At 40.3% G+C, this 18,304-nt stretch overlaps 1 protein-coding gene across 2 annotated transcripts in view; it reads right to left on the minus strand.

Moving 5' to 3' along the window:
• Positions 1–18,304, minus strand: part of AMZ1 (archaelysin family metallopeptidase 1) — a 486,560-nt gene that overhangs the window by 179,259 nt on the left and 288,997 nt on the right. For both annotated transcript variants that reach the window (XM_069647593.1, XM_069647592.1), the window contains one exon: positions 4,781–4,951. In XM_069647593.1, the coding sequence (XP_069503694.1) occupies positions 4,781–4,951 (171 nt within the window). The remainder of the gene's footprint in view (positions 1–4,780; positions 4,952–18,304) is intronic.

The raw sequence follows: 18,304 nt of genomic DNA on the forward strand, positions 1-18,304 counted from the left end.
TTATAAATGGAATGTCATAAGTGTGAAACCTCTACGAACACATTATAAAATTCAAATAGCCAGGTGTGTTATAAAAAGAAAGCCAAAAAGGATCTTAACTCAGTTTTCTGCTCAACAAGATCTTATTTGCACAGGATCCGACATCCCCCAAAGATATACATTTCTAAAACTATCAATGGCAAGAGACAGTGAGACCCCAGCTCTAATGATCAAGGTTCTATAATCAATGCATGCTTTGGGATAACATGTGTTCCATTTAATAAAAAAACAGTTCCCCTGCTGAGGATGCGCATGCCTGCATAAAAACGTCTTCAAAGTTGTCTCAAAAAACATCTTCTAAAGCTCATCTCTTCCTAAACTCAGATCATAATTATAGAATGCTTATGCCCTTTTCTAGGTCACAAATTGTAAGTGTTCCTTATTTTCCTAGAAATCCTGTGTCTCACATCCTTCAGCTTTGTCGAAACGTTCGTGAAGATGCTCTGAAAAAACAAATCTCACAGATTTCTCCAGTGAACAGATAAACAGAGAATTCATAGTATGATGCTAAATATGAGTCAAACATTATATTGAAATAAAGTTTCCCTGATGGGTTCTAATCTACATTTCCAGTAACTTGTTCTGATGAACTAAACCCAATGTCATCTTTGTAACATCAGCAAGACGTGTATTCGATCCGTTTTTAGATGTTGGGAAAATCACGATGAGCATAGAAAAGCTGCAGTTTATGTTAAACATATATTTTACTATGCTAAATTAGCACTAATGTGGCCTCAAAGCACCAGTCCAATGAATTCAAAGCTGACCCACAATCCACCAACATGAACATCAATGTAAATGTCTCAACATCTGTAAGAAACATTTTAAAGTAAGAACCAGGGGGGAAATGTGGCTTGGCTTCACAAGTCTGAGAAGATATACTTTATCAGTTTAGCAATCTACCTCATCCGATAATCAAGTGTGCAGTTCTCTTTCTTCTGAATTCCCTTGCAAAGTGCTATTTCTTAATATAGTATAGAGACACGTCCCCTAATGGCCACCACTGTAGTTCCTCCATGGCTAAAGAACCTCTGACATAGCAAAGCTGCATAGTTTTGGTCAGTGAACCACTTCACCCTCGGTACCACACTCTGGTGTCAAACTTTGTGTGTTTGCTCTTCTATCCTGTAATCTCTGATCTAGTTGCAGCACCAATTATATTAACTCTGACACTTTAGAAGGAGGAGGAATTTCTGTATAAGGGCTTTAACACACCAGAGCTGATGAACTACACACAACACGGTTTACAGTCATATCTGGCAAGCCTTTCTTCACTTATTCTATATTTCTAAGAGGAAACATGCAATGATTTCCCACCTGGATTCATTTTATTTGTACAAATCACATCAATAGTGTGGGGACACTGTGAACCTGAAAATGTTTGTCCTCCAGGACTAAAGGCCTCATTGCAGGTTTGGCGATATTTCTTAGGGAATTATTGAAATACTTGTGTACCATTTCCACCACTCACTGTGGAGGAAAATTTACCAGATTACGAGTGGTAGAAGGGTGGTGCTAGCAGGCCGTAGGACTCCATAGGTGATTTGTAGAATTTACTGTATAAAATCCTCTAGTTTTTGGAGGTAAAGCGAAGGAAATACCCACTTCCAAGTGCAGGAAGTATTTGGCTCCACTTTCCCTCCAAACTCGCAGTATCGTAGTGCCATAAAATTGGTGGTAATTTTGTTACCGCTACTTTTTACTGCACTGCTATGATTATAATTAGGACTTTAGTCTCTTATCTTGAAATAAAACTACTATATCCCACTGGAGACCTTAATGTTGCACATTTATTGTATTTATTTATTTATTGAGCATACCTATACAGCAGAAAGTATTTCCAGGTGCCACAAGACTAAGGGGGAGGGGCGGAACAGAGGAGGGTAAAAACAATAAACGGTCCTAATAGGCCTTGTGACATTCTTATCATGCAAGTGCAGCAGCCAGGAAGTGTGACCGGGGCAGTCAGAGCGTAGGAAGGAAAGGGGAGTGGAAGGGGGATGTCGGGGGGAGCGTGCCCCAGGTGATGGGTAAGTGCAAAGGGGAGTTTGTTGGGGCAGGTGCCATGGGGTGCCCCAGAGGGCTGGGTAAATGCTAAGGGGAGCCAGGAGGACAAGTGCCATGGGGAAGGGTCAGCTAGTGTGAGGGGGGGGGTGTGGGGTGGATCAGACTCTGTAGTCTAGTCAGGGAAGGTAAGAGGCTGTTGCAGTAGTCCACCCTGGAGAGAACCAGAGCTCTGGATACATTGTGTTTTTGGGTGAAGGTGAGGAAACTGAGAATGCCTCTGAGGAGGTGCAGTTGAAAGTGAGCCTTCTTTGCAAGGTCAGTGATATGAGGTGAGTAGGAGAGATAGGAGTCGAAGATGACACCCAGGTTTTTTGCCTCGCAAGAGGGTGAGGGTAGGGGGCCCAAAGAGGGCAGCCAGAATGTAGAGGGGAGGAGTGGGGGGGGTTAACAATGAGAAGGATCTTGGTCTTACTGGCATTAAGACAGCGATTGCTAGCTGCACACATGCCTGAATAGCAGTCAGACAATCATAAATGAGAGAGGAAGGAGAGGTGGTAGAGGAGGGAAGCTTAAAGAAGAGCTGAGTGTCCTCAGCATAACACTGGATATGAGGAGAGAAGGTGGAAATAAGGTGGGCAAGAGCAGCTAGGCAAATGTTAAAAAGCTACCGTGAGAGGATCGAGCCCTGAGGGATGCCGCAAGTAGAGAGTGAGGTAGAAGAGAGAAAAGGCCCATTTGAACCTGGGAGGGTTTGTTTCGAAAGGAAAGAGGTCAACTAAGCCAGTGCCAGGTCCGTGATGCCCAGGCTATCACAGAGTCGATTTAAGAGGGTGGCATGATTGACTGTGTTGAAGGCAGAGGATAGATCAAGGAGGATGAGAACAGAAGGGGAGTTGAAGTTGAGGTTTGAGAACAAGTCTTCATGGGTGTTAAGGAGAGCAGTTTCTTTGCCTCTGGATGCGATGGGGGACCCCCCCTTGTTTTTTGCATAATTTAAGTAACTTTGGATCTCACCCTAAATTACTAGCAGAATCCAGACCTGGACTCCTTGCTCACTATTCAGGGCAGGACAAAGACTGATATGTTTTGGATATTTCTCCTCTGTGAAAGCTAGTGAGCTAAAGAATCTGGGTAAGGCTCTTGTAACCAGGACGAACGTCTGGGTGAGGGACTCCCAGGATCCCCATTGTTCTTTGCATAATTTAAGTAACTTTGGGTCTCACCCTAAGTTACTAGGGGAATCCAGACATAGACCCCTTGCTCACTATTCTTAGAGAGGCACAGGTGCACCCTACTGATGAGGTCCAACCAGAACAAAACACGTGTCTGGGTTTGCTGCTTGTTCAGTGGAGAATTGCCTAGCATTTAGGGGCTCGACTGCCCCAGGGCAGGACAAAGACTGATATGTTTTGGATAGTTCTCCTCTGTGAAACATAGTGATCTAAGGAATCTGGGTAAGGCTCTCGTAATCGGGACTAACGTCCGACAGAGGGACTCCCAGGACCCCCCCTTGTTTTCTGACTGCTCTAAAGCCAGACTGGTGGTCACAGAGATTTCCAACCGATTCAGTGTGGTGGATTCGTTGGGAGATGACTAGCTGCTCCAAAAGTTTGCCCAAGAAGGGGGTTGTGGAGATATGGCGATAGATGGCCGGGCAGGAAGGGTACTCATTTGTCTGCATTACTAGCTATCAAATTTTTACAGCGAGCAGTCAATTTGGATTCAAATTATTGTTGTTCGGTTGAAAGTAAGTATTTGCCTATGTATGCATATTTACAGGACTTATTAAAAGTAGCTAGCAAGCAGCGGTGTGCTGTACAAAAAAGAGTGCCAATACAGAGAGGAACAACTAAGGTATTTCGGAGGACAGACCAATTGAGAGGGTTCGTCCCATTGGTCCTGGTTTCCATATATGCAGTACTCCAGATATCTTTGAGGACCTTGCATGTGGTATGTTCAAATTCTGGCAGGGTCCTTTGTGCCTTTCCCCCTTATAAAGTAGTTAAAATAAGTACTATGTATTTGGGTAATAGTTATACCTGTTACATATAATGCAGAGGAGACAGTTTATGAAACCTCAAAAAAGTCTCCAACTAAATAAATACATCTCCTTACGTTTATGGGGATCCCTGCCCTTGTATCACGTGCATTCAGTGGAGACCCACTCTGTAGTGATATTCCGTCTGTACCACTGCCTGTTCTTACACGTTTTAAAAGTAAATATTTGCTCCACATGAATTTAACAGAGTAGCACAATATGCTAGGACCGTGTTACAAGGCAACGAGAAGTGTGAGTATATGGGAGGGGAGTAAGGACACCGGGGCCTGTGCAAACGCATGGTAACTTCGTGACAACTGAATACAAATTCTGACCACAAATCCCCCTTTAAACATGACTGAACCGCTCCACGTTTCTCTACATAATTCTAGTCCACATTCTCCTGGCTGCATTTTTAAAAATATGTGATCCTGTGATCTGATAAGGTGTTATTAATCTGTTATTGATTTCCTGAAGTCATGACTTTTCTAACCATTTTCGTTTTTTAAAAATAAATGTGATGGTAGACTTCCAAGACCGCCCTTTAGCATGAAATAGATTGGTCACGCACTGCTTATCAGTGGAAAGGGTAGAATTTCTGCTTGAGCCAATCAAAGAGCGCAAGAGGTTCAGCTCCACTGCTGTTAGCAGGAGCTATGTATCATTTTGTGGTATCTCTACTTCTTGTGTCCTCACCTGCATGAATCTGCACCCGGCCAGATGTGCGGTTTTGCCTGGAGCGGCAGCAGTCGATGGCAGAGACAGGCACTGAGGGCAGGCACTTCACACAGAGCCCCAGGAAGAACGCCTCAACAGAGCTCCGCAGAGAGTCCAGCAGGGAAATGGAAGCTGCCCCCTCATCAAGATCTAAAAACACAATGGCAGAGTTAGGAGATGCAGGGGCACGTGCAATACAATACGCACCATACAAGTGTTGCTATGAGCACACGTGTCAAAAGTGGCTAAATGTTAGTTCAGGCTCTATTTCTGTTTTAAAGCATATCATTGAAATGGGCACGCAAAAATGAACCGAAAAGACTGTATTTACCTTAGAAAGCCCATAAACCCACCTAGGCATCCAAAGATGAGACGGTATAATTGGTCCATATATCCTTGCACTTGCATCTGGTAAAAATGGTCTCACTGGACCCAGTTCTCTGGAAACCAAAAGACTATGCCCGAGCCACCACACAACACTGCAACCCCATTGATAACATGTGAGTCACATTCCACCATTCCACCACTGTGAAAATGTGTTCAATGAATCCCAAAACCAATAAGTCTAGACTTTTATTATAAACATATCTATAAAAAGAGAAAATTGGAGTTCAGTCTGCACAATTCCGCTCAAACTTGAAGGGGGCTGCTACCTCCATAACCCAGGTTCCCTATTCCAGTATGACCTGTTCCAAGGTTGGTTTGCTACAATCAGGGTACTCCTACTGTCTAATTCTCTCCCTTGCCCTAACAAAGCTGCAGCCTTAGCTATCTTACTCCCTCCAGGACATCCCACGGGACCTAAGGAGGTAGTCTGGTTCTCACAGCGCTGTTTTCCTGATGCCCGTTTTTTTGCCCTCTCCACACTTACCTGCCTCTCTCTCTCGTTCTTTCTCTCTCTCTCTCTCACCACACTCCGTCCCTTGGTCTTACCTCGCTCTCCCTCTTCAACTGTCTCCACCTTCCAACTGATCTCTCCACTCTCCCTATGCTCAGTTTCCTGCTCTACCTCTCCTCCTCCCCTCACTCTCTCTCTTTCTCCACCCGCCGACTCCTCTTCTGGTCTCTTCCTCCTCCAAAAGTCCCTGTTCCCAACACTACTCCTGTGTCTACTCAACTCTACCCTTATGCATCTCTCTTTACCTCTCTCTTACACATCTAGCCTCTCTCAAACCTCCTCTCAGCCTCCCTCTTCCTCTCTCACTCACTCACAGCCAGATTGGTACCAGCCCATTAGTCTCAACACTCAACACCATACCTTCACTCTCACAAAGCACTGCAATTGTCTCCTTCAACTCCTCCACCTTCTATACTGTCATCATTGGTCTTGTGGTCCACTGCATCCTCTTTCAACCTCACCCATAAATCTTTCAGTCTAAACTGAAACTGCTGGCTTTTTATAGCCCACCCCATCCTGCATAAGAGTTCTCCGCAGCTCCCATTTGTTCTCTGCATCAGCTGCTCCTCTGCTCCAAACACTATCTGATCGATACCCTTGGGGGACATAACTTTACATGGAAGTCTTCAAAAAGCCATCTAGCTCCACCCCCTTCTCATTCTCCATTTTCCTGTGGCCAGCCAGGTGGTCAGAAGGCTCATTTGCTCTCTAATTTTCTCCTGTCCATGGTGAGTCTCTGCTCAAACAGGGTTTGGGGAGTTCTCCTGGATCTCGTCTGCCCCCATATAGTCCCTTGCCTGTTCCAGTTTTCTTCTTGTTGCTCCACGACTTCCCTCTAATCCATCAGAGGTTGGTTGGGTGGGAGTTTGGTGTTCCATTAAGATTAGGAAGGGGAAAGACCAGTCCATTCCGATTTCAGAAATGTGTCCTTTCCTCTTGATCCAGGCTGGGTCTTGTCCATTGGGCCCGGGAGCATTGTGGTACTTGCAATCCCTTTTTTCCTTTGTTTGGCACTGCATCTCGGGATCCATGTTCCATGCCAAGTTTGTTAGGAATCAGGTACATGCTGGTCTTTATATTCTCTGCAAGAATAGAAACAAAAGTATTGGCCACGACAAAGACTGACAAGCATTGGTTCAGAGAGAAGGACACCATTTTCTGAAAATCTACATGCCTCTTTTGAAACTTTTCAAATCCCTCCTGATTTTGAGAATGGACATGGATTTTATACATTAGTGAATCATGATGCTCCTGTGCAATGTTCTGAAGTGGAGGTAAGTGTTATTATCGAGCCATCTCTACATTACATTGCAAAGGGAGTGAGAAGGTGGCCATCACACATGCCTATCTTCTCACCTCCCTTAGTTGTCGCCATGCAAAATGCTGTTTCCTGCAGTGAAGGGAAGACATTGTGCTTTCCTGCACTATATGAAAAACATTTTTAAGCTAAAGTAAAATGTGCACATCATCCTTCGTTGGATGCAGATAAAAATTGGAGTGACCTGTATGATGTATTTCACCTCATAATATGTCGATAGTCACCTCATACAACTGAATACTGCATTGCAGTGAATACGAGAGCAACAATGTGGCAGGCAGCAAACACAGGCGATATGTGCAAATAAGGCCTGTTTTTACCTTACCGTCACAGCCACATATCTGGCGACTTGTTTTCACGCACTGACATATCTAGGACAGGTGTTTTTCTTCACTGACAGTCAGAATATCAACATTAAAAAGATGTTTTATATATATATATATATAAATATATATTACACAGCCACGGTATTGGCTGTGTAGTTATGGTTAAGTTGCTGTTTCCATAGGAAGAGCACTTTTTGGGCGGCTTATAACTTCGCTCTTCCTGGACGGATCCTCACCAGTTTAGTGAGGTTTGTTCCAGGGGGGGCAAAGTTATAGGGGGGTTCCAAAACTTCTTTTTTTCCCATAGACTGAATGGGGAAAAAACTTTGCTCACGCCTACAGCCCAAACCGCTGGACGGATTTTCATCAAATTTGCGGCAGGAGCAGCGGCTTGGTCACGAAAGCGTGCTTTTGTAAATTTGGTGAAAATCCATCCAGTAGTTTTTTAAAAAACGACCAAAAAGTAGGTCATAAAAAATGAGTGATATCTATGTCCACTTCGCGGACACACTTCCCTGTTCACTCTGCGGACAGTGTCCTGATTGGCTAATCGGCTTGCGACATGTCCACAGACATGCAGCGTGTCTGCTGATTGGATGGCGGTGAGCGTCAAGTGCGTCAGATTTTTTCTGAATGCCCGCCATCTGTATCCGCGAACATCCGCGGTGAAACTTGGTGGAAAAATACTATTTAGTCAAGTGTGTTGGCGTGTAAGACTGGGGAGGGTGGGGGAGTAAGAGATAGGTCAAATGTAGTATTTATTTAGGTGGCAGGTACCCCTATTGTGTTCGTTCTGATCGCGGACAGCAGCGCCGTCCTTAATGTCTGTAGTTAATGAAAATGGGGTGCCCTTAGGACACGGTACCTGTTTGTATAGTTCGCATGCAAGTCGAAACTGTTCTAAGAATACATCAAGTGTCCTAGGATGTTCATAAATAAACAAAATGGGCGTGTCCTGAGGACGCTATGCCTGTCCGTATTGTTCGTAGGCAAGTTGAAACTGTTCTAAGAACACATCAAGTGTCCTGGGATGTTCGTAAATAAACAAAATGGGGGTGTCCTGAGGACGCTATGCCTGTCCGTATTGTTCATAGGCAAGTTGAAATTGTTCTAAGAACACATCAAGTGTTCTGGGATGTTCGTAAATGAACAAAATGGGGGTGTCCTGAGGACGCTATGCCTGTACGTATTGTTCGTAGGCAAGTTGAAACTGTTCTAAGAACACACGCGGTGTCCTGAAATGTTTGTAATTAAACGAAATGGGGGTGTCCTGGGGACACTATACCTGTCCGTACTATTCGTGGGCAAGTTGAAACTGTTCTAAGAACACTCATATTGTCCGCGGACATCAAAAGTGTCCATATGGCACAGTTAAAATGTTTGATTCTATGGGTGTGATTTATGGGTGTGATATGCTGCGATGGTTGTGGCCAGGGTCTAGAGTCTTGGGTGCATGGCCGTAGGCCTATGGCCAAGGGCCATGCACCCAAGACTCTAGGCCCTGGCCACAACCACCACAGCATATCACACCCATTCTAGCTTATAACTTTGTTGCTTATAAATTTGGTCTTGGGTGCCAAAGTTATAAGCCACTATGGGTGTGATATGCTGCGGTGGTTGTGGCCAGGGCCTAGAGTCTTGGGTGCATGGCCGTAGGCCATGCACCCAAGACTCTAGGCCCTGGCCACAACCATCGCAGCATATCACACCCATAAATCACACCCATAGAATCAAACATTTTAACTATGCCATATGGACACTTTGTTGCTTATAAATTTGGTCTTGTGTGCCGAAGTTATAAGCTAGAATGGGTGTGATATGCTGTGGTGGTTGTGGGCAGGGCCTATAGTCTTCAAAGAACATATCAAGTGTCCTGGGATTTTCGTAAATAAACAAAATAGGGGTGTCCTGAGGACACTATGCCTGTCCATATTGTTCGTAAGAAAGTTGAAACTGTTCTAAGAACACATGCGGTGTCCTGAAGTGTTCATTAATAAACGAAATGGAAATGACCTAAGGATACTATACCTGTTTGTACTGTTTGTAGGCAAGTTGAAACTGTTGTAAGAACACTCATATTGTTTACGGACATAAAAAGTGCCCATATGGCATAGTTAAAATGTTTGATTCTATGGGTGTGATCTATGGGTGTGATATGCTGCGGTGGTTGTGGCCAGAGCCTAGAGTGTTGGGTGCATGACCGTAGGCCGGAGGCCATGCACCCAAGACTCTAGGCCTATCACACCCATAGTGCCCTATAACTTCGGCACCCAAGACCAAATTTATAAGCAACAAAGTTATAAACTAGTATGGGTGTGATATGCTGTGGTGGTTGTGGGCAGGGCCTATAGTCTGGGTGCATGGTCGAAGGCCATGTACCCAAGACCAAATTTATAAGCACCGAAGTTATAAGCCACTATGGAAGTGATATGTTGTAGTGGTTGTGGCCAGGGCCTAGAGTTTTGGGTGCATGGCCAAGACCACATTTATAAGCACCGAAGTTATAAGCCACTATGGGTGTGATATGCTGCAGTGGTTGTGGCCAGGGCCTAGTGACTTGGGTGCATGGCCAAGACCAAATTTATAAGCACCAAAGTTATAAACCACTATGGGTGTGATATGCTGCGGTGGTTGTACTTATTATAATATACTTACTGTTTGGTTTAGTAACTGGAGTACATATATTCTTTGTCAATTTCTGTGATAAAAGAAAAGATCATGTTAGTATTGGTAGTTTGTAATGACTTATAACATTGAATAATAGACATCTTTCATTTATTTTCACCCTCATATTTAATAGATTACAAACCAGTGTACTGTGCAATTTGCTCTGTTCCTGTGTTTGTTGCTAAAATCATTGGGTCTGTGGGAAAAAAAAATCCATGTTGGATTAAAAAAAAACTTTTTTTGTTATGCTACAGTCTATTTGTTTGTTTGTTTTTAGTGTTCACTTCTTGTTTCTGGCTAATGTTCTATCTGTTGGCTTGTTGCAGATTTTTGGAGCAGTTGGCATATTCGAACTGTCTATTTTGTGTTATAATGTAGTGGTATTGATTTATCTGTTTGGTTATTGCAAAATCTTGGGGCAGTTAGATACCAGTTGGCGTATTCTAACTGTTTATTTTTTGATATAGTTTTGTTGTATTCATTTATCTGTTTAGTTATTGCAAAATCTTGGGGCAGTTAGATACCAGTTGGCGTAGTCTAACTGTCTATGTTTTGTTATAATGTAGTGGTATTGATTTATCTGTTTGGTTATTGCAAAATCTTGGTGCAGTTAGATACCCGTTGGCATATTCTAACTGTTTATTTTTTTATATAATTTAGTGTATTCATTTATCTGTTTAGTTGTTGTAGAATCTTGGGGCAGTTAGATACTTGTTGGCATATTCTAACAGTTTATAGTTTTTTTAATTGAAGTTTTGTTAATGTTTAAGTACAGATTAGTTAATACATTTTGGTTTTAAGAAGATTAAATAAGCATTTGTAAGATTTGCTGGTAATCTCTGCTTTAGAGTAATGGTACTATCATTACATTGAAACCATCCACATTTTATTTTCATATATGCAGTCTAGTGACCTGCATTGGTTGTGGCTCCTGTGTGGTAGATTATACCTATTGTTGTGAAGGTTTTCTTACTAAGTGATACTTGACCATGTGTGAATCCAGTCAGCTTGCAGTTGTTTTTGGTACCATCTGCATTGTAACGTAGAAGCATTAGTATTATGTATTTACTATGTGTTTGTATTAGTAAGGTGGAGCGATTATCCGAAATTGCAGGTAGTACATAATCTAACATGGTTTGCATTTTGTACAAGTTGCTGAAATGGAACGGATTCACAATTAGGTATGGATACATACACAAAGCGCTCATTGGGGATTTGTTCCTGTGTCACATTGTTACAGAGAGTCCATGTATGTTTCCACATGTATGAAATCTGGAAGATTTTATTTATAGGTATGTTTTTGTTTTCCAGTACCTCTAGTAAGTACATTAGAAATTGTTGTGGATCTTCCTGTGAGTTTATAGTGAATTTCACCATTCCAGCACAGTAGTCCAATTCTTGTCTTATTCCATGAACACTATACGTGTTGTCAGGATTGTTTGTTGCTTTTCTATGAAGTACTAACATTTGCAAACACAATTGGTCTGTACTGTGTAAGTAAATGTTGTCAACAATTGGTGGCAATTGAAATAGAATATTCATTGCTACATTTGCGTAGCAACTTACACCTTTTATATTTGAAAATTTAAATGGACCAGATAAGTCTGTGTCCAAGTCATTTTTTCGGAATGTGTGTTATTTCTTTGAAGAAGTATCCAAGTTACTTTGAGTAATAGGTTCTTCTTTGGTTGTGGTAATTGATGAAGTATTAGCTTCTTTTACTCTCTTTGCAGGATTTGCAGTGACATCCTGTTGCTTTTCTGTTTGAATTAGTTTTCTTTTACAACGTTTTACTTTTTGTGGAACAGGATATGTTTTTAGATGGGGGTGTATAGTGAACGAAGTCTATTGTATTCTAAAATGCAAGGAATATCAGCGTTTACTTTACTTGCATCAAAGTTCATTAGAAATAGACCGTCAAGTGTAAGCGTGATAGTGCTATGTAGCTCATGCCTTCTTTAAAGACTGTGTTACCAAATCTATCAATGCTTTCTCTAGGGTAAGACCTTGTGATTTATGAATGGTGACTGCGTATGCAAACGTTACAGAAAATTGTTCTCTACGTACATACATGTTTTTGAAGAGAAGGAATCGAGCTGTTGAGCGTCCTATCCTTTTCACTTCTGAAAGTGTGTCAAAGAGAATATTGACAAACTGAATGTTGTTGTCACGTGGGTATGTTTGAAAGCCAACAACTGTACCCAGTGCTCCATTAACTAGTCCTTGATCCACGTCAAGGTTACGTTTAAGCATTACTCTACAATTTAAGGATAATTTTAATATTTTTTCCAACCCAGCTGTGTTGGAGATTGAATTTTCTAAACTATTTAGTCTTGTTGTGGCTTGCTCACACATGGGTAGTGTCATACCATGAACGTCTAGTTTGTCTGTGACGCTAATTTCCATTATTGGTTGCATTTCTTTATTTAACTTTGTTTCATTGAATTTGAAACAGCTTGCAAGAGTTGGCATTAAGGCCATACAATCAACATGTCTGTACGCTAATTTTTCCATAAAATCAGTAGCACATGCATTATCGCCATAAAGTGCATGAATGTGCTGGGTTTTCAATATTGCTTGTGGTCCTTGAGATAGTATACCAACTCTAATACTTTTTAAGATGTTGGCATAAGTGACATCTGCAGATTGCTGCATGTTTTCTGTCAATTCTCTGTATTGCAAATGTTGCCAAAGGTTGACATTTCCTATGCTGCCAACAGTTTTATGGCAGAGTTTGTGTCCTAAGGTTTTAAAAATAGGTTCACCTTTCACTGGTGTCAATTGAAGAAGATCTCCGAAAACAATAATGTGTTTTCCTCCAAAGAGCTCTTTGTAGTTTGTTTTGAGTACGTCTTGTAATCTGAGGTGAATCAAAGCCAACATTAGGTTGGAGACCATGCTCACTTCACCTATTAGTAGCATTTTCATTTGTTTCAACACTCTGCGTAGTTCCATTGCAGCTTCTGTAGAAAGTTTGTAATAGTCTTATTTGTTTTGGTGTTCTACTGGCAGGAGTAGTAAATATTGTAGGCAGCTAAACCTGTGGGGACAGTGACAACAGCCGACAGTTTGTTGTTTGTCAATTGTTGAAGGACATGCTGATGATTTTGATTAAGAATGTTTTGCCTGAACCAGCTTCACCACTGACGTACAGTAGTATAGGTTTGTAATTTTGGCAGGTGCATTCTTTGTTTTCATGTTGTACACCATGTGCAATTTCTTTTGTTACTTCTTGAAAAATGCTACGCTGCTCATTGTTTAGTTTTGATTATAGTATAGTTAAGTCTTCTTTATCTTCATACTGACAGATGGTGTTTTTTACTTCTGTCATAGCTAATTCTGCCTCATTTGCTATTAGTGGCTTCCTGTTACAGAAGGTTGACTACTGTCAGGAGTGTCCTTATCTAGTTGGGCCTGGAGTTCTTCTTCGTGTTGCTGTTCATTGTGCAACATTGTTTTGTAGTGTGTAAAGTTTACACCGGTTATAGTGCTTTCATTTGCTTTGAAAGCATCTTCGTAGGAGTCATAGTTATCTAGTATTTCTTCTTCTTTTCTCCATGGTTTAAAGAGTTGTCTTTAATGACAATTTGATATGATTAATTAAACTTGGTTTGGTGAGTTTTTCTAAGGTGACTTCACAATTTTTCACTCTGTATCCACCTTTTTTTTCATTGGGTTTTATATTATTTTTGTATGTGAAGTTTTGGGCTATGTGGTATAGACACATGGTTTCCAAAGTGGTACTTCTGTTTGGGTAGTATGTGTCCAGCAAATTGTTTTTCAAAATGTCTTGGCTGTTGGGATCATTTTTGGCTATTGTTTCGATCTCATCGTATGATTTGAGAACTCTTTTTCTAGATTTAGCAGGACCAAGACTTAGCCATACTATATTTTCAGATTTTCCATACAAAGCAGTACCGGTTAAATGATCTACTGCTTCATAGGAGCCACATTCTCTATGGGAGAGCATTTTTATGCCCAAGCTGTACAATTTCTGAGACAGTGTTTTGTCTGATGACAGGTCATTCCAGAGGTCTTGAAGCTCTGCTTTTTCTGCTTTGGTTAAGTATGCTGTAACATATCGTGCAACTGCAATGGACTTGTGTGCAATGTACTGAACATCTATGTTTGCATTCCATAAGAGGGCAATGATTGCATTGTAATCATTGATATATTTTTCTTCTTCTGTTCTTTTTATGTAATATGTATTTTTAGGTGATTTACCTTTAACACTACGTCTAACTGAAGACATGAAGTTGTTCACTTGACCTGTTTTTGTAACTGGTCTAGGGAAACCAAAGCGGCATTTGGTGTAGTATTCCTTTGTTTTTGTATTTGCGATGACAATATTTGCCACATTTGTGTCTTTGAAATTGTAAAATTTGTGCATGAAGATCACTATTTGTTGATTCAGATGAAATTTCACAAGTGACATATTTTTCCATAAACTGTAACACAGTGGCATCATTGTCTCGACCAAATTTAGGAGCATCTTTAATCCATAAAAGCATGTGGATATGTGGTGCTCCTCTGGCTTGGTAGTCTTTTCTCCAAAAGAAGTATTGCACTTCTCCGAGGGGAGGAACAGTTTTATTACAAATAAAGTGTAGCATAGCAATGAAGCGATGATGAAAATATCTTGAAACATTAACAGGATTTAGAGAACAAAGTTCTCCAGGTGTTAGTATATATATGTTTGTTTTGTTTTTGTTTGATATGCATAGGAAATCATGTAAATCGTCCTATGCATATTCAGCACAACTTAATGTAACAAACCAAGTGGGTGGGCCAAGGTTTCTTATCATACAAGGTACATCTCCATGATGTCGGAACCAGTACTCTTTAGTACCACGCATGTTTGCTAATAGATTTGTAATACTTGATTGAAAAACCTCATCTTTTTCTTGCACTTTTTGTAATAATTGCGTAGCTGACATATTTTGAATGTGGCTTCCTGATTTTAATGTGTGTGCAACTCCGTAACATAGAGTTGCTAGATAACTTTCAAAGAGTAGGTGGAATATGTATGCCACATTTTGTCTAAATCTGGGATCTTCAGAATACATCCGTAACGAGCGGTATTCTGATGCTGTTATTTGAATGGGTCTATCATCGTACCTTTCTCCTTTGCCAGTAGGAAAGAGTAGAGGAAAAGCATGTGCTTCTATATTTTTTTCCCAAATGCTGTTTGGTGATCCTTTGGTTTGTCGCATTTGGTACGTTTCTAGTGCATCATCTATGGTGTCATTAGAGTGTAGTGGATGAATTGTATAATGGTCTAAAATATTGGATACTGTAGCAGGATCTAGAAGCTCAAATTGACCAGTTTCTGGTGACTCTTGAATTATTTCAGTGGTTTCCTTCAAGTTTTCTTCAATATTCATTTCTTTGTAGTATTCATTATTGTCTTTTAGATATTGCAAGGCTTGTCTAAGTTTATTTAAGTCTAACAGTTGTTGACAATTTCTTTTGTCTTTTGTAGCTACACCATTTACTAAGATAATTTAAGATTGCTCTATTGGACGTTGCACTCCCAGAGTGTGCACATTTTGTTTTAGATCTAATGGTAAATACACTGCTTTGCTACGAATGCCTTTCACCAATTCAGAGGCAGGTAATTTAGCTGTTTTTGGTAGAACGCATATTATTGCTTGAAAGGGGTGCACTGTTTGAATTATGATGCTCTCATATAAATTGAGTTGTTGTAGGGGTTTTGGTAGTGGGTATAATTCCAAATAATTTGTGGTAGCACGTGAAGGAGTTTGGTTGTTGTCAAGTTTTATAGTGCAGTAACTGCAAAGTATTAAGGGGTCAGTTATTTCATATTTGTTTTCTGCTATAAGGTAGAGAGATAATTCAAACCATTTAGAATCTTCATTGTCTTCTATTTTGTATGTTAGGTCTACAGTTTTTGTGTTACTTTTATAAAAAGTTCTGCGGCAACACACACACATATGGTTTGGTACTTCAGCAGATGTACTTTTAAATTTCATTATTTCTTTTTTGTATGTGTGTAGTAGAAGGTTGCCATGCGTAGAATTGTTGCTAGTCTGTTGTAAATTTTTTCTGGATATAGTCGATTTCTTCGAGTAGGTCTTTGGCTGTACCATGGAGAAGAATGTTATTTAAATTGGCTAGTGCTAAAGCAGGACTTTTAGCATAGTACAGTTTATAGACTAGATTTCTTATAGTTGAATGATGTGTTGATATCATTTTGATATGATGGAAGGTGGTTTTGCAAATAGGTCCTGAAATGCAGTCTAATGATTGTCCTTGTAGTCCTGTGTACTTGCGCATTGGACAGGTATCCATATTTTGCAGTAGTTTCATTTTGATTTTGTCTTTGCCTTTCACATACTGATTGAGGAATTGGCATAAAGACTTGAAAGATTTTTTGGGAATATTACACATTGATGTGCATGGCCATTTGTATACTAGACGTACTGGTTCAGTCGAATGGAGAGGTCATTCTGAGTTTTCTGGGGAAATATTTGTAAGCAGTATTTCTTGTTCCATTATGGTATTATTAACTTTTTCATAACCTTGTCCACTGCTATGTATGGCAATTGTATTTGTTTGCATTTGTTTGTATGCTTCTTCATAAAAATATGGTTCTGTGCCAGTGGTGTGACTCCACTCACCTCCACAGATATTTAAGAAGTTATTTTTGTTGACATTTCATTTATTGAGAAGTCTTTTTTGTAATTTAGTCATTAGTTTTGTTAGTGATTTCATTTTGTTTAACACTAAAATAAATAACTTTCTTTTGTGAAGGACTGCACTGTCTATCAAAGCTTCGAAGATTCATTTTCTACGGTAGGTTTTAAGGGTTGTGCATGATTTCTCTCCTGTTTTTATAAGATTTTGAAGGACTCTGTGGCGGAACATTTTTGCTAAAATACTTTTTTTGGTATGCTTACTTGGCACTATATCAAGATGTATAGCAGCAGTTCTAGCAGTAGTGGTAGCTGAATTCTTGTTAATCGTTTCCTGTTTCGTTTTACATTTTGATAGAGGAGGCAAAGTTTCTGTACTTGAAGCTTGTTTTGTTTCGCTAAATGACTGTATTAGCTGTTTTGGTTGAACTTCTTGTACAAATTCTGCTAGAGATGGATGCTTATTTTGGACACTTCTATTTTCATTTGCTCTACTTCTGCGTTGCTTTCTACGGACTTGCTTTTTGGCAGGCATTCTTTGGGGTCTGTTGAAAAAAATAAAGAAGGTATGGGTTGGGCTGTTCTGCAATGTATGTGTGCAGTGTGCATTAGTGTCTAAGTATGATGGTAAAGATGTATGTGATGGTGTGTTATTGTGCATTGGGCAACTACAGCTAGTTGGGATGGGTATTCTTGAATTTGTGTGTTACTATACTGGGGTTCAGATGACAGTAGAAAGTAAGCTAGTGGTGAGGAGAAGCACAAATAGTAAATCTAATGGTATAGAATTAAAACAGTTCTTTGTTCTACAATACTAACATTCTAGGAGCTGAGTTATGTCATTTGTGCGCCGAAAAACAGGGATTTGTGCGCCATTCTGCCTGCAAATCCCTGTTTAACAAATGGGGATTTGTGGACAGAACCCCACAGTGTGTTTGAGTAACAGTAAAAATATTATGGTAGTATTTAACTTACTTTCTTGTGTGGAATGAGCAGGTTTCTTCTGAGTTGTTGTTTGTACTTCAGATTCTGCTGCTGCTTTTCAGGAGAGTGGTCGTCACTGCAATTGTAAAGGAAAGAAGTTAGTAATTGTGTGTGTTTATAGCACTGATGTTAATTTAGACATTGATTTTTATGTTTCTGTAGAAGTATTCTTGTTTGATATCTGAACACAGTGTGTGCATGCAATTTCGTTTGACTATGTGCAGTCTTTATATTTTACTTTAAATATGTTAGTTCAACATGCTTTGCAAATGTGTGTGTAAAAAGAAATTAAATAGCAGATAGGTTTGGAAGTGACAGTCGATTATAGCACATGGGAAAAATGACAGTAAGTTCATTTTATAGGTTATACAGGTTAAAAGACAGTTAATCTGTTTATATGCATTTATAAGAATTGTACATGTACTATGCATGCATCTGCAAGTAGACATCTTGGAGACTTGTACAGTAGTTCTTGTAGTAGGTGCTTTCCAATGATATGACACTTGTACTCAGAGTGATTAACAGTACATTTGACGTGCTGATCTATGATGATGGAGTTAGATGTAGAGGTCTTGGATCTGATTGGTGGATGGTTGTGTGACTGTTTAGCTATATCCAATCAGGGAATGGCACAGAGAGTGAAGTGGAAATGGT

The sequence above is a fragment of the Ambystoma mexicanum genome, chromosome 2q (assembly GCF_040938575.1).
Source record: "Ambystoma mexicanum isolate Mex_15411 chromosome 2q, UKY_AmexF1_1, whole genome shotgun sequence".
NCBI classification, from domain to species: Eukaryota; Metazoa; Chordata; class Amphibia; order Caudata; family Ambystomatidae; genus Ambystoma; species Ambystoma mexicanum.